Source organism: Sminthopsis crassicaudata, chromosome 3, assembly GCF_048593235.1.
Source record: "Sminthopsis crassicaudata isolate SCR6 chromosome 3, ASM4859323v1, whole genome shotgun sequence".
Taxonomy (NCBI): domain Eukaryota; kingdom Metazoa; phylum Chordata; class Mammalia; order Dasyuromorphia; family Dasyuridae; genus Sminthopsis; species Sminthopsis crassicaudata.
The window spans coordinates 78,380,392-78,403,722 of NC_133619.1; the positions used below are offsets into that span (position 1 = coordinate 78,380,392).

General features: G+C 33.6%; 1 protein-coding gene across 5 annotated transcripts in view; it reads right to left on the reverse strand.

The window, feature by feature from the left end:
- The window catches only part of PARD3B (par-3 family cell polarity regulator beta), a 1,277,739-nt gene that overhangs the window by 412,305 nt on the left and 842,103 nt on the right, over positions 1–23,331 (reverse strand). For 4 of the 5 annotated variants that reach the window (XM_074298957.1, XM_074298955.1, XM_074298958.1 and 1 more), the window contains one exon: positions 3,975–4,019. The exons of the other annotated variant lie outside the window; for it this stretch is intronic. In XM_074298957.1, coding sequence (XP_074155058.1) covers positions 3,975–4,019 — 45 coding nt within the window. The remainder of the gene's footprint in view (positions 1–3,974; positions 4,020–23,331) is intronic. 5 annotated transcript variants of the gene reach the window in all.

Consider the following 23,331-nt stretch of genomic DNA (forward strand, 5'->3'; position numbering starts at 1 on the left):
GGATCATGGCTTAATGCAGAATGAACTCAGGTACCAGAGTGGGATATACAGAGTAGAAAATTAAAAAAAAAAAAGATTTCCTTTGAAGAGAAATTCTGTAACACTGAGCATTCCCAGCATCAACAACAAAAGATTAATGGCAAATTAAGTTCATGTTCTCAAACCATAGTTATTTCTTCCAAATGTTTCTATTTATTTTAATTTGTTTTATAATATAATTTTCCTCTTGACATCAGTCCTGCTGATATTTGGATTTTGTAAGGGGATTCTGAAGAACAGGGATAAATGAGGTGATGTCATCAAGGAATTGTGTGCCATAAAGAAAAGATGGATTAGTCAAGAAAGGCAAGAGTAAGAAATGAAAGAAAGATAGGTGGTCAGAATGCTCCACTGGTTGTCTTATCATGTCAGGCTAAAGCTAAGTCTCCAATATGTCGGGGACCTCCTTTGGAGAACTCTGGAAGAACATGAATGAAAGTCATACAGGATGAGGAGGTATGTATGGGCTGAGTTCTGCCTCACTTGAGTTAACTCATATGAAGGAGCTTATGGAGCCATCTGAGTAGGTTCTTACAACTTCTTGTTACATACTGTGCTTTAACATGGAAGGAATACAAATGACCTAAAAGAACCCCAAACAGAATGACAATGAAAATATTTTTACTTGTGTGATAAGAAGGCAGGATTTTAGAGGGTTTTTGGGGGGTAGGTAAGTGGGGAGCAAAAGGAGAATCTTGTCAAAAAGCAGATACAAATACCAACATATTGATAGGAAATGATCTGACAAACTACAAATGAACAGTAAATTCAGGAGGTATGCTTTCTCTCTTTTCACAGAATTATGGAAATGGCAGTTTCCCTCCTGAATATCTGACTCATCTTTGGATTCAGGGAAAGAGGAAAGGCTGTCTTTTGGATGGGAATGTTAGAAACATCTAGCTTGTCTGAGGCTTTGGCCTGACCCAAGTTCTCAGACATCACTTAGAGAGGAAGATGGCCACAGTGTGTGTGCCAGCTAGCCTGTCACATATTTGGGATGCACCCAAGCCAGACCAACAGATGTAACTTGGCATTAAAATGATCCTTCAAAAACTAAAGGAGCTGACTCTGGAAATCTCTTGCCCAGACAAATTTATTAAAATGTTGCACATCATCCTGAATGAGAAGGAAGATGATACATTTAGGTCAGCACACAAAATCTAATTTGTTTGACTTTTTGATGGTTTTGGATGGATAGAAAGAAATGTATTTCTGTAATTAAAAAAGAAGTGGGAGGAGGAAAGCACACATTCTTTCCTAGAAAGATGATGATTTCTGTCTCAAAATTTTCAGAATAGTAATTTTGGGGGAAACCACAGTTGTGGAAAGTAGATGAGTAATCCCAATTAGAATTGGTGAGTACCGGAGAGGAAGAACAGCCTAAAGATAAAAATTCAAATGGAATAAATACTAAACAGCCACACTTTGTGAAGAACAACTGGGAGAGAATCTGCATCATCGGAAGTGTACATCATTGGGATTAGAAAAGGAAGTAAAGAATACTGGAATCCAAAGATAAGGTGTCAAATTGGTCTTTAATTCTATTCTCTACAAGCCTTGTCTCTTTCATAAACAAAAACAGCCTTAGGAAAGATGATATTGTTCTCAAAATCAAAATGTGTGCAAAAGTGTGGTGATAATGAGTTTTTGGCTATCCTAGAATCTGTTTAGAAGTTTAGCAAAAATAGTGTTTAGTTTCTTGAAAGGGGCCAAAGAAAATTTTATTTCCTATTTGTTTGTTTTAGAAAAAACTTATGAAAAAGTATTTAAAAGATTTTTGTATATTTTTAATCTTTATTCTAATTCTAGATAGAAAACTCACATCTTTATGCAACAGCATGAAGAGATAGGAAAAGTATTATATACATGAAAGACAAAAATAGCTTCAAATAGTCTTGGGGTTTATGAGTCAAATGACCTTGCCTTTTTGATACCTATAAAAATTCAAGTATTAGGAGGTTTTAAAATTTTAAAAATTGGTGGGAACAATTAGCACATGGCAGTTTTCTCATTCCCACAGAAACTTTCTCTCACAGTGATCTAATCCTCTTGAGTTCTTTATTAGAAGAAATAGGGGAAAGGGGGGAAATTGGAGGGGGGAGAAAAGAGAGATAAGTCAAGAGTTGTGAACCAATTCTTCTCCTGCTGTTAACACTAAAGAATCTGGAGAAGTTATAAAATAAAAAAAAAAATCATAATCTTGCTTTGAAACATGATGGAACTAATGAGGCATGAAGGCCACTTATGGCTGAAAACATAATTGGCATATAAACACAAGAGATGCTCATTGTTAGGAAAGCCTTTCCCTTTTGTTTCAGAAAACTAAAAGATGCCAACATATTGTAATCCTTCTGTTGTACTGTGACAAATCTAAGACTAAGATAGATAATTTCTCCAGCAGAGTTTTAACAAAGTAGGAACTCCTCCAGTACTGTTTAGTATGATATACGGTACTTTAAATATATACAACTGGTTTGAATTCAAGATGATGAATAAAGAGTAGAAAGGCTAGAATTCACAAATTCAGAGTTGGAAGAAACCATCTTATCCAATCCTACCTTAAGAAGAATTCAATTTATAAAATATTCAACAAAAGGCCATCCAGATTTTCTCTGAAGACCTCCTTTAGAAGGGAAGCTAGGCATTTTAGTTTTCCAAAGTCTGAATTAATTTTTTTTTTGGAAGACTCATCTGAAGTGATTCAAGAGATCATTTGGAAGAATAAAGGGTGTTGATCACAGAAGAAATAAGTCTCTTATAAAAGGAGCACTTCAAATCTTCCTTTGACACCTAATTTGAACACAGGATCAGAGGAAATGATCTTATAAGGCATCTAGCCCAAATTCTTCTTTTTCAGATGAGTACTAAGGCTCAGTAAGGTTAACTAGACCTGGGATAAAGTGATAGTATTTAGAAAAGGACAGGTAGATTTGGCTTAGGGGAGTCCTTTGTGATAAAATTACTCTAGATAACAGGCCTACATGATTTGACACAAATAGCTAGAGATTAAAACCCTGCTTTATATCCTAAGAGAATCACTGCCATCAAATATAGTAGACAAAAATTGCTGGTCTGAGAAAGGAAATTTGCTTTGCTTTCCCACATGCATTTCTATTCATATTGAGGTGCTATATTTTAGAAAAAAAAGAATATTCAACTGAAAGTTTAGATTTTTTTGAAAAATCTTAGTAGAGCACCACAACATTGAACACCACTATTTCAAGAGAATTAAGCATGAGGTTGAAAAGACTCTAAACTTCCTGATATCACAAGACAATTTGAAATACAGAAGCCATGAAGGTGGCTTTTCCTTTAACCTCCAATAACAGAGAGGCTTTCAAAAGATGCAGTTTTACCAAGGTTTTACTAAAGTGATTTTGGGAAGATGACTCATGAATAAAAACAAAACCAAACCCATTATATTTTGCTTTGAAGGGAAGTGTGTGTGTGTGTGTGTGTGTGTGTGTGTGTGTGTGTGTGTGTGTGTGTGGTGGGATTAGACACTGGTGTTAACTGACATTTTTATAACCTCAGTTTTTTAGAAAAGAAAAAAAAATCCACACTGTTAAAAATTTTCACTGGGATGTTAGGATGCCAAAATCATCATGGGAAAAATTTAAGGTTTTTGTTGCTCTTCTTTTTAAAATTTCATTACCCTTAATGTTGAACCAATATACTTCTTGACATTTTTGTGGGCTTTTTTTTTTTTTAAGAAAATGGCTATACTTTTGCTTCAGATGATTCACGTCAGCCTACATGCAGCTATGCATAGAGCCAAGCCATAATTTATCACTGTGAAGTCAGAGACATCTCATGTATTAATTAGCAAGCCTTTTTGTGACTGGTGGATGGAAACAGACTCCAACTGCTACTTGCATTTGGTCAGCGGTTTCCAGGAAGGGAGAAAGTAAAATGAGTTATGGGGAATTTCTTACCCAATTTGTGTCCAGCCAATGAGTGAACTTTACTTTCATCTGGCACTGAATGGAAGAAAAAAAAGACATAAAGATAAGACACTCTTTAAATTCATCATTCTGAACAGATGAAACATTATTTTAGATATATAAGAGATTAAATCTTTTACTTTAGCAAAGGTATGAGATATGAACTTTCTTCTCATTTACAAGATAGAGTCGATTATTAAAAAATAAGTCAAGAAAGGACATGGTTATACTGCATGTTAGTTTGCAGTACTATTTTAATGCCTTTTTTAGATTCTTTAGTTGTATGATTATATTTTTATAAGGAGAATTCAACTTATAGACCTATTTAAGTAACATTTAATCAAAATTATTACACTTAATAACAGAACAGATTGTTGGATAGTTTCCCAAATGTAGTCTACTTACAATTTTAGATATTTGACAATTTACTTGGTGGACTAGCTGCTCAAAGTCAGGGCTGTCTTTGTATGATTTACCACAAAGTCATATCTGCTGTAGTAGCAAATTATAGCATGGTATTGGATAGGGTACCCTAAAAGGCCAGGAACATATTTGCCCATAAGCACCTAGATTTATATCTCTGTGTTCTAAAACAACATATGAATAATTTTGAATCCTACATTCTACTGCGTTATCCATTCCATTTCTCCCTGTTTTCTTCCCTCCACTAAACTGTGTTCACAGGGAAGTGCTACTTCTTACATTTTGAAACAATATGCCCTAGTCCAGGGATATTCCAATGTAGACTTCATGGGCTGGAGGATGAGTGAGAAAGTTACACATTACTTGAGTGCTCCAGATGTTCTGGGACTTTTTCCCTTGAAACTTCCATCTGAATCTGAAGCCAAGTAGCTGAGACAGACAGGATAGGGAAAGGTGGAACCCAAGTTCTTATTCTTCACACCAAGAAAGGAAAGGAAATTGGTTACAGAATTTTTGTAAGGGAAACAGAGATCAAAGGTAAGGATCAGAACAAAAGTGAAATGTGGCCAGAGGAGAAAATACTTACTATAAGCCAATAAGAAGAAAGTAGATTTAAACCAAGAGTTTAATATGGGAAAGTTGAGACTGCCTGAGTCTAATCCACAGCATGTTTTCCCCCTAATTCTTAGCATTTTCACTTGCTCTATCCTCTATCTCTGTCATTCTGTCTCTTGCTGTCTCTCTCTGTATCCTCTCATTCTCTGTGACTGTCTCTCTCCCCAACCAAAATCTCCTAATATTGTCACAGGTATCACCCTCCTTCCAGGAATTCAGCTTATCAGTTATGGTATCATTCTCATCTCCTCACTCTCACTGACCACATATGTTTCTTTTTCTTACAGAATTCTTTCCTCTCTACACCCACAACCACATCCTAGTTCAGAATCGTATCATCTTTTACCTGAACTATTAAAAATACTATTTGGTTTCCCTACTTCAGATCTCTCTCCATTCAAACAGATTCTCCACATAGATGTCAAATTAATTTTCTTCAAAGACTTGTCTGATCATATCACTTTTCCTCCCTAACCCCACATCAAGAGACTCCCTATTACCTCTGGAACCAAATATATAAACTTCCTCATTTGGCTTCCCATCCTCTCCCCAAGACCTTAGTATACTTTTTTCCCAAAAATTATACTTTGTATTCACTTTATATATTTTGTATATTAATGAATATGTGTGGTTACCATCATTAGAATGTAAACTCCTTTCCCTTTGTGACTGTTTGATTTTTCTCTTTGTAGCTAGCATTTAGCACATGGCTCAGTATTTGCTACATAGTTATTGATTTACTGATGAGTGTGTAGAGCCATCAAATCTATCAGAATTGATGGCCCATGTTCATTTTCTTTTTCCAGAAAAGATATATAGTTCACTAACATGTCCCACAAAATTTCTGGACTTCAGAAAAGCCTTATGTGGTCCCATTAACTTCAATCGAGTATACAGGTAATTTACTGCCTATCATCCCTTGCTACGTGTGTCAATATTTTTTTATACAAGATATGGCCTTCAACAAATAAGCCACTTCTGAACTTCATAAAATTTTTTTATTAGTCACAGAGACCCACAGAGAGGTCCTATACATTATTCTATTTATTGTAAGCTAGGTCATAAGCATCTGTTCCTGTCATTCTATAGTGAATTTTCTCATGCATAAACCATTATAGGTAACACTAGAATTTAACTATATTTTTGAAGGGGGGGATCTTCCAGACACTTCCTCATTTGTGATTAACATTATCCAGGATGTAGTTTAAACTAATTTAGGTGGCTTTGAGTCATATGTCCAATGAAGTTTATTGACAGACTGCATCCAACAGCCTATTTCCCATTTGAATATCAAACTGATGATGGTAGCAGTATCTGGTCAAAAACAGGTATATAAAGCAGTTATATAAGAATGCCATGTTGCCAGAAATGAGTAGCATTGAATTTGTGATCCAAGTACATCTAAATTGTTCATGTTAGTGTTTGAACATCATGCTCATTTTATACACACATATACATATATACATATATGTATGGATTTATACACACACATAATTAAGGTTCATCTTTAAATTTTTGCAGCTTCTCTTGCTTTTCATAGAGCTCCAGAATAGCATTTGTGACCAATACTCACTCTATTATCAATGAAAAGCTAATGTAGGATATTTTCCCTCAGTCAAGGTGTCAGAGCAATGTGTCCAAAGTAGCCATTAAGAGAATTAGATAAATTTGATCCCATTTTTGTGAATACCGATTCAGTTCAATTATACAAGGTTTTACTTCAGGTAAGCATCTGGTTTTTATCTCCTCAGTGATGGCAACATTGGCTGAGGACTTGGCTCTACCAAGTGTGTATTACAGCACTCAATAGCCAAAAATTTATCTTGCTTTTCTAAGAATATATTTACAATGCATAGGAGTTAGGATTTTTATCTCCATTTAATAGGAGAAACTTTTGGCATTAAAAATGTTAAGTACTATGTTTATCATTAGAGCGAAGAATCAAACCAATCTCTCCTGATTCCCATACCATTGTAGCAGCCTTGGCTTGAGTCTTTACAAAGGCAGTCTCTTAACTATAGGTTGATAAATCTGAGAAACCCCCATGGAATTAGTGTGTATGTGTGTGTGTGTGTGTGTGTGTGTGTGTGTATTTAAATTTATATATATATATATATATATATATATATATATATATATATATATATATATATATATATATATATATATATATATATATATATACACATTTATATATGTTTAAATTTAAATGTATATGCATATACAGTTTATTATATTTTGTGCATTTAAAAACTTTACTATGAAAAAGGATCCACAGATTTCATTAGACTGCCAAAGGGATTTATGGCATCTCCCTCCCAAGTAAGAATACCAGGAATACAGAGTCTTACTTTATGTGTTACATTTCTTAAGCATTTATTTTCAAAGTGTACCAGGTGCTATTAAAATAGGAGATACAGTTATTAAGTGGAATTAATTTAATATTAGCTGGCATTTAATAATATTTTAATGTTTGTAAAATGCTTTTTATGCATAATCTCATTAATTCATAAAATTGTTAACCACCCATAAGTATAATTATCTTGATTTCACAGGAGAGGAAACTAAGGCAACAAGAGGTTAAATGTCAGAGGTAAGGTTTGTACCTGGGTCTCTTTTGACTCTAAGTCTAGAACTCTTTCCAATATACTACACTGCCATATATAATATGCTTGGATCAGCATCTTTTTGTATAAAATCCATTATCAAATTGTATCCAAAGTCCATTTAACATGATAAAATGCATTTATAAAGTTACAGAGTTGTCTATTTATTATACTGTTCCTGTCCACCAACTGCCCATCACTTTTTTCCCCCCAACAACACATTTTTGGAGGAACCAGTTAACAAAATATGAGGACATTCATTTGCATAGTTTAGAAAAAAGATAAGGTAAAATCATGGGATGTTTTGACTGACTAAATATTAAACACAGAGAAATAGGCAAAGTATTACAAATATTCTAGTGACTTTGATTTTAAATATAGAATCATACTCCATGCATGCACAAATATCATTACTGCCATTGAGATGATGTCACTCATCTTAGTGGCAGCATATAGTTATTTCTAATATTCAAGGAGAAATTCCTTAATATCTCTTACAAATGTTGTTTTAAGGAATATAGATGAAAATCCTGGTGTCATAATGAGCTTAATGGTTTGGCCATCTATCTCTCCAAAATAAAATAAAATATAACTTTTACTAAGGGCTGAAGAAAATAAAGGGTTTTTTTTTTTTTGCAAAAAGAAAAAACTATTATAAAATATAAAAGATTCCATCATGACTTATATTAATTTTTATTTGTTTCTAAAGATAAGTACTACAATCAACATACAAGTAATCTAAGTGGCTTGACTTTGGAATTATTTTTTAAAACATCTTCCTTTAGAGGTAAAGCTTAGTATTAATAATTCTACAGCATAATATTTATCTAGTACAGAAATAGGAAACATAACAAGGCAAGAAAGACAGATGTGTAATACTATACGAGCACTAATTTACAAAAGATTGAAAATTAACAATTATGTCTGATACAAAAATAGCTTTTTACACTGAATGGCAAGTTGCTAAAAGATTTAGTGATAGGCAAGGGCTGGAATAGAAAGCACAGTTTTTCATACAGTTGTCTTGCTTATTTTACAAGCTGGAGAAGACAACTCCTTTTTTCTTTACTAAAAATTTAATTTCATTTGCTCCAGACTACATAAGGGGAACATTGGGTCATAGAAGAGACATCTAAGAAGAACTTTGGCTCCTTAAAAGATATGATTTCAAAACATTTTTAGTATCATCATCATTACTATTAAAAAACCATCATAGATGTGGATCTCTAAGGTGGTTATTAGGATCTTCTTGGACAATCTAGATTTCTACTACCGAGTTGCTTCTTGTTGTTAAACATCAGATCAATGCTCTCTATTTGACGCCCGCTTCTAGAATGGGATGCCGATGGTTTAGTTTTTTGTTTGTTTTCCCCTCATGTGCCCTATGATTTAATAATGTGTACTGATCTTAGGCACCTGAATGAGGGTGTTTCATAATTTCTGATTCTGGGCTTTGAAAGCTGGGGAGAACCACTGAACAATAACTATTTCTTTGCTAACAGAATGGTGAGTGGAGGCTAGAGAAGCAGAACCTCTTTTGACTGAATTTTGACCAGGTTTTCCACAGGAACCCCAAAGGAATTCAAAACAAGGAAAATAATGGAAATCATTTGTGTTAAAGATAGCACTTGCAGTATTTGAAAGCAACAAACATTAGGGAGCACATAATACATACAGGAATTGGCATTCTGATAGGACACATTTATATTAATACAGTGATCACTTCAAATATGTTTTATTCTTTTTGTCAGGCTTTCTTTTATACCTCAAATGCATTCTCACAGGGGGGAAACAAGCCACTTGCTTATTGATAGCATTTGATATGCGTTCTATAACATAAGTGACTATTAAGGACTACAGCCACTTAATAAAAATTTGCAGAATGGTAGCAGATTTGGAGAGTTAATGGGCCCCATATGCTCCTCTGCTGCTGACAGAAGATGGTATATTGCTCACATGCTCACATCTCTTCAGCTAAAAATTGCCATCAGCTACAGTTTTTCTTTTTGAGAATGCCAACACTATGTCATGAATGGGGGGAAAAACACTGCACCATGAATATGCAAATGCACTAAGATTTCCAATATTTCACATCATGACACTTGAAGCAAAGCACTAGTCTAGAATATGATGCAACATTCAGTTTTGACATAGTCATGTTGGTAAAATACCTCTCTGTTCTACTTCATTTAATCTTTGATTTCCATATTGCGGACCTAACAAAGACAGCAATCATATAGGTGAAGCTGACTTGACTGAATATACCCATATTTTCTAATTAGCCCATAAATATCCTTTTCTGGACATCTGGGTGGTAAGCTAGACATCTCGTGTTTCCTTAATGGTTAATAAACTTGTTTCCAAGAGTTGTTTTTTCAGAAATATAAAACTGATGTGGTTGCCAATATTGAGAATCAATTTTCCTCCCTCTTAGCAAATCAATTTCTGTGCCATAGATTGATTTCCAGAATTTCTAAGCAATGAAACCTGTTCCATACTATAAATTAAGTTCCTTCCTTATAAACATGGACTATTACTACATTAATTTATAGTGTTTTCTTATTCCAATGACTGTTTGGCACAATGTATCTCCCCAGTGAGGCTTTTTGGATTTTCAGCACTGTGAATTTTTGCAGATTGAAGAAAGTTTCATTCTCTTGAAGAAAAACAGAAATTTGCTTTGTTTAAAAAGAGTAACAATGATAAAAAACAAATATGAGATGATGAAGAAAATTTATCCATGTAGGCAAAAAGACTCTTTAATTTTCCTCTTCTTCCTTCTACCTTCTAAGTTTTGCCTTCAGAGAAAACAAAAAGACTGAGCGCCACATATCCTACTAAAAACCTACTCAAGATTCTGATGCCCTAACTTGTTCCTAAATGATCAGGAAATGGATTATACAGATGGCGGGCCCAGGAGGCTAAGAAAACTAGGCTATCTCATATATACACATTACATACACATGAGTATGTGTGTATGTGTATACTTATATACATTTATAGACATATATATATAGGTATTTATACATTTGTATACTAAAATATCTTGTGTGTATAGCCCTATATCTATATATCTTGATTGCCTCTGAACTACCTCTATCGCTGACTGACTTTTGACAAATACATAATTTAAATGTAACCCTTTCAATCTTTTATTTTTTTCCACAAACCTCTTGGGCTTCCCAAGCACAGTTCAGGAAAGGCCACAAAATACATTTTACAGCCCCTTACAATCCCATTTTCACTATTCCTATATCCCTGTTCTGAACTTAGTGGCGTCATGAACAAAATGGCATAAAGTATAAATTGTGCAGACTGGGTAGAAGATGACACAGGATAGTATAGGTTTGCAGATGGGATCTAGGAAACACCAAGCAATTTTTATTTAGAAGGAAAGATCATGCCTTTGGCTAGGGGAATATGTACTGGAGTAATGTTAAGGGACAGATGTTAGGTTGAAGTTACAAGGCAAATAAGGTTGAACCATCTTGAAATTCAATAGCAGGTGGAGGCAAAGAACATTCTTCTGTGATCAGAAAACATCTAAATTCAAGAACAAGGTTTGAGGAAAACAGACTTGGATGGGCTGATGAAAGTTTGTGGAGAAAAGTTTATAATTTGGGTAGGTGACTTGGACTGGGTACAGACTCAAGATAAATGTCATTTGCTGTTCGGTCTCTTTTCACCTGATTGATATTCATTGATGATTAAGTCACATATGCTTTATTTCCTTTCTCTTCTTTTGACTGGTGTTAATCAACTGCTGGGATTCATTGAAAATGCCACTTCCCTGGCAATTCCCTCTTAGTGTAGGGAGGTCAATGTTGTTTCTCTACAATTACTCAGAAGTTATAACAAGCACCCAAGTTTTAAATCCATAAATATTGCTTACATAATTTTTGTAAATGTAAACAAATACCTTTCTAAAATCTCAGTAAATTAGAAAACTCTAACCAAGCATCCACTAATGTTTTTTTTTTCAACATAAGCATTATTCTTTTATCATTTTTTCAATCTATTAGAGATACAACACTTCCAAGACTGTCAGGAAGTGGTATAAATGGCAGAAAGCTGCATGATTTTTAGTTTCTTGGCACACCATGGTCTCTCAGAGCAGCAAATCTGGGTCCCCAGGACATAATAACATCCATCAGTTTAGTAGTCTCTGAACCATCATACTACATGCTAGATTCATGTTTGTGTAGGGTGCCTCAATCTTAGTAAGTGAGTCAATGACTAGTTCCCACAAAGCAGGCTAGGCAAATTCCCATGGTTCCAGGCCATCTGGAAGAGATTCCAGGAGCAGCAGGATATTTCTATTCCCTTCTCTGCCCTGGAGAAGCACAAAGACTTATTATTACCAATTACCCTACAGGCCATAGGACGAATGTCCACTGTCAACCTATAGAGATGAAAAGGAATACAAGCTAATTCTACAACTTCCATTGATTGCTCAAGATCTCTACTTTAATTTTATTTCTCAAAATGATTTATTATGAACTTAACCTTCAATGCCAACAAAATCAATTAAATATCTTTATGACTATGTCTGAATAAATGCATTTATACATACAAATATCCATAACAATTTATCAGATACTCCCTGTGTGTCCCCTTTAACTTTGTTTTTGTCCATTTTCCGATATGTTTATGCATACTTAATTTCTCCTTTTACATAACAGTCAGTATTGCTTTATTCTCAGGTATAATATTTCATAAGGGCCATTCAACATTTATAATCCTCATACTTGTCAGTCCTAATCACATTTCATAAGCAAATATCCCATAATAATGATAAACCACCATTTATTCATCCATTTTCCAAATGTTGGACATTTTTAGTTCCCAGTCTTTTGACATAAAAATAATGCTACTATAAATATCTTTGAACAGGTAGAATTTTTGATATTATACTAAGAGTTTTGTTTTGTTTGTGATTTTGTTTGTATAGAGAAATTCCCAGTTTGGAAACTCCCATAAAAATAAACATACACATTCATAGATCTAGATCTAGATCTGTCATCTATGTATCTGTCTGTCTGTCTTTGGTCTATTTTTTCGGTGTATCTATTTCAGTATATTATCAGCAACCAGGAGTTTTAGAAATTTGATCATAACAATGAGAGGCTGTGACTTACCTGGGGGTCACATATACAAGCAGTATATATCAGAGTTTGGAGCTGACCCTAGATGTTCCTAAATGTAAGACTGGTCTGATTTCTGCTATGCCAGACAACTTTGAGGGATTCATTTCAAGTAAAGGAATAACTGGAAAAAAGTTTCTTTCTTTTATTTAATTTTTTTTTACAATTTTGCATTCTGTTGCTAGATTATTCTTTGAAAGTCATGGTGGCAAATCAGAGAACAGAAATACTGATTATGTGCCCAATGATAGTTGAAGTAAAAGCTATTCACTGTTTTAGACATCTTTAGGGTGTTAAACTAATAGCACAGAAACATTCAAATAATTTGATTTACTAAGCAAGTTTCATAATGATAATCTGTAATGACAGAAGGGAACATTGATATGGGATGTAGATTTATTATTTATAAATGAACAACAATAGTTTTGACAATTACCTTAATTTGGATTTATTTTTTACTGTAGAATACATGCTTTGAAGGATGGGAGAATTAGAGTTAAGATGGAAAAACAGAGAGGGCATTTCAGCTGAACTCTTTACCCTCCAAGGAATTTTAACATGTCAAATATAATTCTGGAGTAACATACCTAACAAATTTTCAGGGTATGACATTTTTCTAGCCCAAAACAACTAGCACTTGCAGTTAGGAACAGAGACATTTCCTGGGTAAGAACCAACATGAGGATAAGGATAGTGATGATTACACTGATTTTCTCTCCTTAAGTTATATCACCTTAGAAGTACTAGACACAGACCTCCAGTACTAGCTGTGAAAACAACAGGATATTTTGATCTGATTTTTCTTTTGCAGCATGATAAATGTGGAAATATATTTAGAAGAATTGTACATTTTTAACCTATAGAGCATTATTTGCTGTCTCAGGAAGGGAGGTGAGGAGGAAAGCAGAAAATTTGGAGCACAAGGTTTTGCAAGGATGAATGCTGAAAACTACCTTTGCAGGTATTTTGAAAAATAAAAAGTCATTAGTATAAAAAAGAAACCTTTTAAAAAAGAAAATAGCAGGGTGAAAAAGTCTGAAGCACGGTACAATTATCCTTGCCTACACCCAGAAATGAGCAATGTTCTAATAAAACATAAAATTCAAAAGTCAAGCAATAGGCTGGAAAAAAGAATCTCACCATAAAAAGTTATTATGATGACATGAAAGATCAAAGCAGAAACTCAGAAGACAATAACATGAAAACAGCTACAAGCTATTCCTCAAAGAAAAATAGAAATTTGACACAAACCAGCAAAAGTTTTTAGGAATATTAAGAGATTAAAAGAAAATTAGAGATTAAAAAAAAACAAAATATTTTTTAAAAGAGCAAAACATGATTTAAACAAAATAAGTGGTAGAAAAAATGGGAAAAGAACAATGTAAGAAAATTATGAAAATTGAATTAATAGCTTCTTTAAAAAGGCATGAAAAGTACTGAGGAAAGTGACTCATTAAAAATAGAATTGGCTAAATGGTAAAAGCAATATGAAACTTAACTGAAGAAAAGAGCTCCTTAAAAAGAATTGATCACTGGAAAAAGAGGTAAAAACTTTACAGAAGTTTTAAATGAATAACTTTAAAAATTTAAATTTAAAAATGAACTTTAAAAATTAAAATTAGTCAAGTGTAAGCTAATTTTCCATCAGATATCAAGAAACAATAAAATAAAATAAAAATAATGAAAAAATAAGAAAATATAAACTATAGCATTAGAAAAACCAATGGCTTGGAAAAGAGATCAAAGAGAAATTATTTAAGAATTGTTAGACAACCTGAAAGCCATCAGAAAAAAGAGCTTAGAACATTTCAAGGAATTTTCAGGAAAACTGCACAGGTATCTTAGAATCAGAGGGTAAAATGGAAATTAAAAGAACCTACCAATAACCACCAAAATAAAAACTCCAAGGAATATTATAGCCAAATTCTAGAGTTCCCAGGTCAGGGAAAAATAGTAAAAGCAGCCAGAAATAATTCAGATATGTGGAATCACAATTGGGATCACACAAGATTCAGCAACTATCTTTATAAAGCAATAGAGGGCTTGGAATAAATAGTTTATAAGTAAAGGAGCAATCATTACATCTAAGAATACCTACTCAAAATTTTTTTGATTATAATATTTAAGGATATTTAAGGAAATAGAGTATTTCCTGCTATTCATGATGAAAAGGTTAGAAAATTTGATATTCAAACACATGATCTGAGAAAGGCACGGAATGGTCTGTGTTATTCTGTGGTTTCCAAACATAGGGTGAAACCTCTTTAATGTTAGCATTTTCTCTCAATTACCTTTGTGTTAACCACTGCCAGACTATCAATGTTATTGATATGAGAAGACATAAATGCTCTAGGATGAGTGGAATTTTAATTTTTGCTTATTCTCTACACATTTCCAACTTTCTAAGTCAACTCAATCCTTTGGTTTCCTCATATGCAAAACAAGGAAAATATCCCATGCATTAACTGCTTGTAGGATGACTATATGGAAAATTCTTTGTAATTTTAAAATGCTATAAAAATGTGAGCCATTGTTTTTATTGTCATCATCTTCATGATAGGAACAAACTATTATAAACACTTATGGTGCTACCAATGCAAGATTATACTTTAGGAGAATTGCTTCTCTCTCAATTTAGACCCAAGAAAGCACAGTTATAATGCTTATTTTTTGCATATCCCAAACTTGTCCAATTCAATTAAAACTGGCCTGGGGCCAGAAAGGGAGGGAATTAAGTAAATTAAAACTCTGAATATCCCTCAAAAATAAAGTAGAACATATGGTTGTTTTGTTTACTGTCTTCCCTTCAATTCATTGAACTTACGTCTGTTATTTTTTAACCTCAAATTAGTCTATAATCTAGAAAAAGAAAAGTTAACTAATTTTTTTACAATAAAGCATTTCAAAGGTTATAAACTAATATGGTCTGGAAACACTAAATAGAAAGAGGGATTTGGAAGACCCAACTTCAAATTCTATCTAAGACACTTAATAGTTGTTGACCTCAATGGACTTAAATTTCTCTCAGACAATTCCTTCATCTGTTGAGTGAGGATAAATACTGCATCTACTGTTTAAGGATAAAAGAGACAATTGCAAAATGCACACACATATGTGTGCAAATATACACACATAAATAAATATATACACCTATAAATAAATATAGGTATCTATGTATCTATCTATTGTGATCAACTAGGGGGAAAAAGTGGAGTCCTGGAGTCAGGAAGACCTGGCTTTAATGGGAATTATTCTACAAGACCAAGTTCATGGTCCAGCCTATCTACAGTATTTTCCTGACAATGTTATATATAGGTTATCACCTCTGATATTAACCTTACAAGGTTGAGTTTAGGGATGTCTGACCATCTTAGTTGCCATTTCTGGCCCTATCACATATTGATCATTAAAAACAACCAACAAACAAAAAAAAAACAACCTTTTCCTCGGAAAGACTTACATGAAATGATACCGAGTAAACAGAACAAAGATAATTTTGTGCACAGTAACAACACGATTATGTGATGCTCAACTGTGATGGACTTGGCACTTTTCAATAATGTGATGATTGAAGGCACTTCCAATAGATTTGGGGTGGAAAACGCAATCTCCATCCAAAGAGAGAACTATGGAGACTGAATGTGGATCAAGACATGATATTTTCACCTTGCTGTTGTTTGTTCGCTTACTTTTTTTTTCTTGTTTTTTTTTTCTTTTTAAATTTTATTTTTCTTGAACATGAGAAATATAGAAATGCATTTAAAAGATTTACAACTAAAAATCCCTTTTTACATGATTGTCATCTTTGCTACTTCTCTCTCATCCATATATCACCTATTGTTCATGATCCAGATTCTACCTTCAATCTCCTAAATGTTAGAACTCTGGTTTCTGGCTAAGCTCTCCTGACTGATGAGTGAGTAGGTGAATGAATGCAAACTCACCTAATCCACTGTAATTGGAAAATAGACAACAAAGGTACAGTCTTCAGATTATGTAGAGCTTGGTAAACCTGTTTTTCAAAATGTTTGCTGTGATACAGAATATGATCAGTTAGCCTATGACTATGTCCTGTGTTATGATAAAAAGTCTTCTAATTGATTTTAAGGCAGAACTGAGAATGTCTCAAAAGGCTTGAAAAGAAGAAATATATGTTTGATGGAGAGTTAAAAACTACTATATATAAGTTTTTAGGTGAGGAGAGAAATGGCAGGCACTATGTGAGCTGATATCAGGAAAGGAATATTATATATACTCTATAGATTGTACTCTCATTGGCCAAATGCTATTACAACTCTATCTAGATGGTCTCCAACCATGCTTCACATTTAGCAATTGAACCTAGATATATTGCTTATTCACTTCTCTGTGCACATATCTTTTGTTCTAGAAACAACAATAAATTCTTGCTTTGGGAAGAATAATATCAGTTCCATCACTGGTTCTGAAAAAGACATGACCACTGAATTAGCACATTGCCTGGATAAAAAGGCATTTAGTGACCACTTTTTCATTCATCCATGTCACTGTATTTATTTCCACCATATACTCCATGAAGCTTTTGTGAATCAGCCCCAGTAAAAAAAAAAATTGCTCATCTAAAGTGTAGTCCATAGACCCCTGTGGGTTCCCAAGGTCAAAACTATTTTCATAAAAATTCTATTTCCTTTTCCAGCTACATATCTGTATGAGGGCAGATTTTCTTCATATATTTCACTCAAAACAACATATCACAACAGATTGAATGCAGAAGCAGACTATGAGAATCTAGCCCAGATAATAGATTTGTAAAAATATGTAAAAAAAAAAAAAAAAAAAAAAAAAAAAAAAAACTAACTCTTTTCACTACTTTTTGGAAAATGTAATTGATTTTTTTTTGAACACAAGGTTTTTCAAAGGTGAATGTTGAAATGCATGTATTTGGAAAAATAAATATGCTATTGGACAAAAAAGAACATATTTCACTAAATAATTTCATTAAATTTCATTAAATTACTTATGCAATGTTACTTATATTAACATTGAATGGATTTATTACTTTTTAAAGAATGATTTAAAATAATTAGTTTTAATTTTTGGTATTGAGAAATATTGATGGATACAACCTAAGGATAAGGACAGGTAGGTGATAAGGTGTATAGAATACTGAGCCTAATTTGGCAAAGTCACTATTAAATTAAGGCATCCGACACTAACCATCTATTCACTTAGTTCTCTGCCTATGAACCCTTGAAATAACCTCAAAATATCTCCTCCAATGCCTTTCTGTAGGTCTTATACTGTTCTGTCAGTAGTAGAATTTTTCCTTCATTAATTTAGAGATCTTCTTTTATTTATTAGATTACATGATCTTTTTTGTTTAGCAGACATGTTATTCTGTTGGTGTATGTTAAGTTTTTGGCCAACTTAAACTATGGAATAATGATAAAGAGAAGCAAAAGGACTTTAGATGTCATGGAATCATAGAACAAGAGCTCTAAGTCTGAAGACAAGAAAAGTTATGAGACTTAGTATTCAAGGTAAGAGAAGTGACCTTTTGGGGCAGTTTATAGATGAAGAAACAAGCTCATTAATAGAAAGTCATTTGTCCCAAATTGTGTAGCCAGCAAATATCAGAGTTATACCATGAACCAAATATATGTCTTATACACTGGGAATCCTGGGCCATTCACTTACCTTTGTCTGCTTCAGATTCCTCAGCAATAAAATGGGGCTAATGATAAAAACTCCCAAGGTTATTGTGAGGAATATTGGAAAGAACTTAATAGTAAAAGTACTTAGCACACAGTAGGCCTTCATCAAATGATTCTTCCTTTTCTCTTTATTTTTTTGATGCTAGTAAGCCAGGTTTCTCCCATTTTGTTCTTATGTAGTTGAATTATTAGAACGTTAAGATTTTATACATATTATAATTATATTTCACCTAATTTCAGCCCATTGCTCAAGTTGGTTAGATTTTTTTGATCCCAGTTCTATCTTTGAACCTCTTAGTTACCCCCTTCCAGGTTTGTGTCATGAACAAATTAGAATAGAATGCTTTTTATGTCTTCATATGAGATGTTGACAAGATTTAAATATGTGCTCTTCATATTGCTGTGACATAAATGACCCTCCCTTCGGGAGCCTTTTGACAACTTCTCATTAAATGACTTGTATTCACTTGCCCGACTCCTTTGACATGCACCATGAGTTGGCTGAATGAGCGTAAGCACACAGAGCCTGTGGACATAGAATCCAGTTTTTTGTGTGAAAAGTTAACTAGGCAATGCAGTATATAACCCCTAACATTGAACCAGACGTAGCACCACGCTCTAATAAGCTGAGCTAACTAGTATTTACATGTGAATTTTCCAAAGAGCTCATGGCCCATCCTGTGATGCTAACCCATTTTATCCCTGCATGAATTATTTTTGGCACTTGGCCTCTGGCTGAAGATTGTAAAACTGCTTCTGTTCTTGGCTCTATTGTGTGGTACCAAAAGGTTCTCTTTTGGAATGAAATGAAGTATGTAATATTTTCTATATTTCTGCCCAGAATCTGCTCCCAACTTTTTAATACAAGAAATGCACGAAACAAGGAACACATCATTGGAATATAGTTTGAATAGCTGTCAACTATGCTCACTGTTTATTATAGAAACTACTGTTTTAAACATGTATAGCATTGCCCTAACCAAGTTCAGAATCAACCACTTAATTTAGAAGCTTCAGTCACTGCACTATAATCAGTGTTGAAACCATACTATATGATTTCAGTATTTTACATAGATCTATCAAACAAAGAAGCAACAAACAAGCCTTCTTTCACCATTACTGGTGGTAGAATATGAGCATTAAGCATATAGTATGCATTTGAAATACATCCAGAGAAGACCTGATCATCAGAATAGGTAGAGGGACTGATAAAAATGATAGATATTGTGGACACTCCCAGTTCTCAGTGTTGTATTTGCAAACTCATTCTCTTCTCATCTTCTACAAACACTAGCAGAAGCTGAGTTAGGGGAGAGGAAAAGTATCACCACATGATGTTTCCAGAAAGCTTAGGATCATATGCAGTGTCTTGGCCAGAGTTTAATGGGGCCTGGAGATAGGAAAGACCTCATACTATAAAGAACACTTCCTAAGATCATTCTGAAAGTTGATGGGGATATTCTGAATTCAAAAGAAATGAAATGAAAATTCACTTTTTGGATAAGAGAAATGACAGTGATGTAGTTCTTTCTCCTACCTAGTCCAAATTTTATCTAAACAAGAGATTCTTTATGCTAATAAAAATGTTTTTGTCTTTTTAACTTGTTTGTTTTTTGCTTTTTTTGATTTTTTGTTGGAATGGAAGAGTGCCAGGTATGGGTAAGGTTAGGTAGTGAGAGGGAGAGAATGACATTATCTTTCATTGGTTTAATTAAATGCAGGTAGACATGATCATCTAAAGGCAGTGCAGTTTAATGGAGAGGTAAAGTAGGCTCCAAAAGCAGGAATACTTGCATTTGAGTTCTGCTTTAGATATACACTAGTTATAACAATAAGGAGCAAGTCACCTAAAATCTCAGTGTTCTAGGAAATTTTCTAAGACTGTAAGTTTTAGAGAAGGTATCAAACTGTAGTGTAAGGGAGAGTTTCGTCTCTCAGGAATTTCCTACTCCAATGAAATCATTAGTCAAATTCCTATTCCTATGCAGATACCTCATAAATCAATCATATCCAGTTTTAGTTCCCCATGAATTCCAATTCTGTACCATCTATATCTATTGGATATTTAAAAAGTAGAAGCCTTAGAAATGGCTCAAATCCAACAGATCTGAAAGAGATATTATTATTGCCCCCAAAACCTTTCTCTTAATCACATTTCCCTATTTCTGTCATAAACACTATCTTTTTTCCCCACAGTTTTTCAATATTCCAGGTTCAGAATGGTATACCAAAGCTTGCTCATACTGACTCATAAGAGGTGGTTGTTAAATTTTCAGCATTTATAACTTGCAAATTAGGAAATTCAATAAATCAGGGTTTTACTTATTATTGTGCTGATTGTCTAGACTTAAGAAACTGATGGTGAAAACATTAGTAATTCTGATTAAAATTAAATTGTGTAATACATATATTCCCTCATCTAGAGAACTGGTTATTAAATATTTGCCAATGTAACCCTATTTCTACTTCTCACTCTCTTATACTATGTATTCAATCATCTGCCACATCTTTCTATTTTTATTTCCATGACATCTCTCACACTTGAATATATCTCTACTTATTCATCTATTCTTATTAGTTCAAGATCTCATCTTTGGTCTAGACCATTGTATGATCCATATTCAGGTCTGAATTTTAGGAAAGATGGAGATAATTCAGAGTGTGTTCATAAAGAAGGTAAGTGAAATGGTGAGGGAACTGAAGAATGTGCCTTATGAGCATTGAAAAAAATGGGCACGGGCATGTTTAGCCTGGAGAAGACTTATGAGTAACAGTAGACACAAAGCTACCTTTAGTATTAACTGTCAAGTGGAAGAAGGGTTAGCTTTATTCTCCTTGATTTCAGAGGGTAGAGTTAGAAGCAATTGATAGAAGTTTCAGAAAAGGTAGGAGAGAAGTTAAAAATCTCATAAATCACAACTATCTCAAAGTGCAAGAATTACTTTGGGAAACAGCTGAGGCTGAATACCTTAATAGAATACAAGATCCTTTTTTCCCCATTTCATGGCCTTTGCATCCCCATTATCTGGCAAATTGAAGGTGCTTTATCATTGATTCTTAACTGATTTATATATAAGTTACATATGAGTTGAAAACAAAATGTGTATGAAGTCCAAGAGTTAAAAGTCTTTACCAAACATGCATTCATTTATAGAGATGTTTGTTTCTCTCAGACAAAATAGACAGGTCTTGGTATGATACTTCTTTATATTCTCTGATACTTTAAGTCTTGGGGTTTTTTTTATTAAAGCTTTTTATTTTCAAAACATATGCTGGATAATTTTTCAACATTAACCCTTGAAAAACCTTGTGTTCCAATTTCCCCCATTCCTTAGATGGCAAATAATCTAATATATGTTAAAGATAGTTAAAAATATATGTTTAACTCTTATTTTGACATGAGTAGTCAATCTCCTATTAGGTGAAAATTACTTTAACATCTTATTAAGAAGAAACACTAGGAAAAAAGGTAAAGATGAGGAATTCCAGGGTTAGAACCAAGATGTTGGAGTAAAGACAGGATACTGCTTGAAGATTTCCACTTTCTCTTGAAAACTACATGAAACCAAGCCTCTGAACAGAATCTGATGGAATGGAACCACTCTCCAACTGAAGATAGACTGGAAAAAAAAACTTCAAAAAAGGTGAGTCTCATTGGGGCAAAAAGTCAGATAGACTCTGGGAAAACTGGTGAGAGAGTCTTAATCATAGCAAATCACCAATTAAGACCCTCAGTCCTGGCTCAGTAGAGGAACAGATTGAGAGGCAGTTTCCAGTCCCAGCTCAGAAGGCAAACTCTGGGAAACCAGGCTATATCTTGAAAAAAACAGACAAAGATATCCCCTGAAAACATAAGCTAAGGCTTAGAGAATCACAGAAAGCTAGGGATAGCACCACTTTTACCCCAGGTGCAGAGATCCACCTTAAAAGTAAAAAAGAGGAAATACTAAGGAAAAGAAAAAAAAAAAAAAAAAAAAAAAAAAAAAAAAAAGAAAAGAAAGAAAATGAGCAAGAAAAAAAAAGAATTATAAAAAAAGCTATAGAAAGCTACTATGGTGACAGGGCAGACCAAAACACAAACTCATAAGAAGGCAGAATGTCCACAGAAGAAATCTTACTCAAAGAGTGAGATAAATTGGTCTCAAGCCCAAAGAGGCTTCTTGGAAATGCTCATAAAAGAATTCAAAAGGAAAATAAGAGAGGTAGAAGAAAAAATGAGGAAAGAAACAAGAAGTATGAATGAATTTGGAAATTTGGAAAAGGAAGGGGAAAACTGCCTGAAGGAAACATTTTATTAAGAAACCTCTTTCACTTTAAACATTTTGGCAAATTATACTAATGTCTGATTTTCCTAAATGTCCTATTAGACAGTTGTTATATGAATAACTTGATTAACTTTTTCTTTCATAATTTCAAAACTTTCTTTTCACTTTTAAAGTTGCTTTTCTGTTTTTCTTTTAGATTGGATCTGGGCTTTTATTTGTAAAAGAAATTCCAGTTGAGACAATTCTTCCAAAGCAGATCAACCCCTACTTTGCATTTTTAATCTTAGACTTCTCCTATATTGGGTGATGTATTTTGCTAATAAAAGAATTCTCCCTGAAACTTTTCTGATTAATGACCACTTGCCTCTGTTTATACAGTACCAGAGATGGGGACCTCACTACCTTGTATAGCATCCATTTTTGCACAGGTCAAATTGTAAGAAAATTCTTCCTGATATTAAGCTGAAATTTTCTTCCTTGTGACTTTCACCATTAATTCCTAGTTTTTCTCTTTGGACTCCCATCCTTGCAAATGTCTTTTTTGCCTTTCCATAGGATTGTGCTTCAATTATATGAAGACAACAATCATGTTTCCCCTTCTT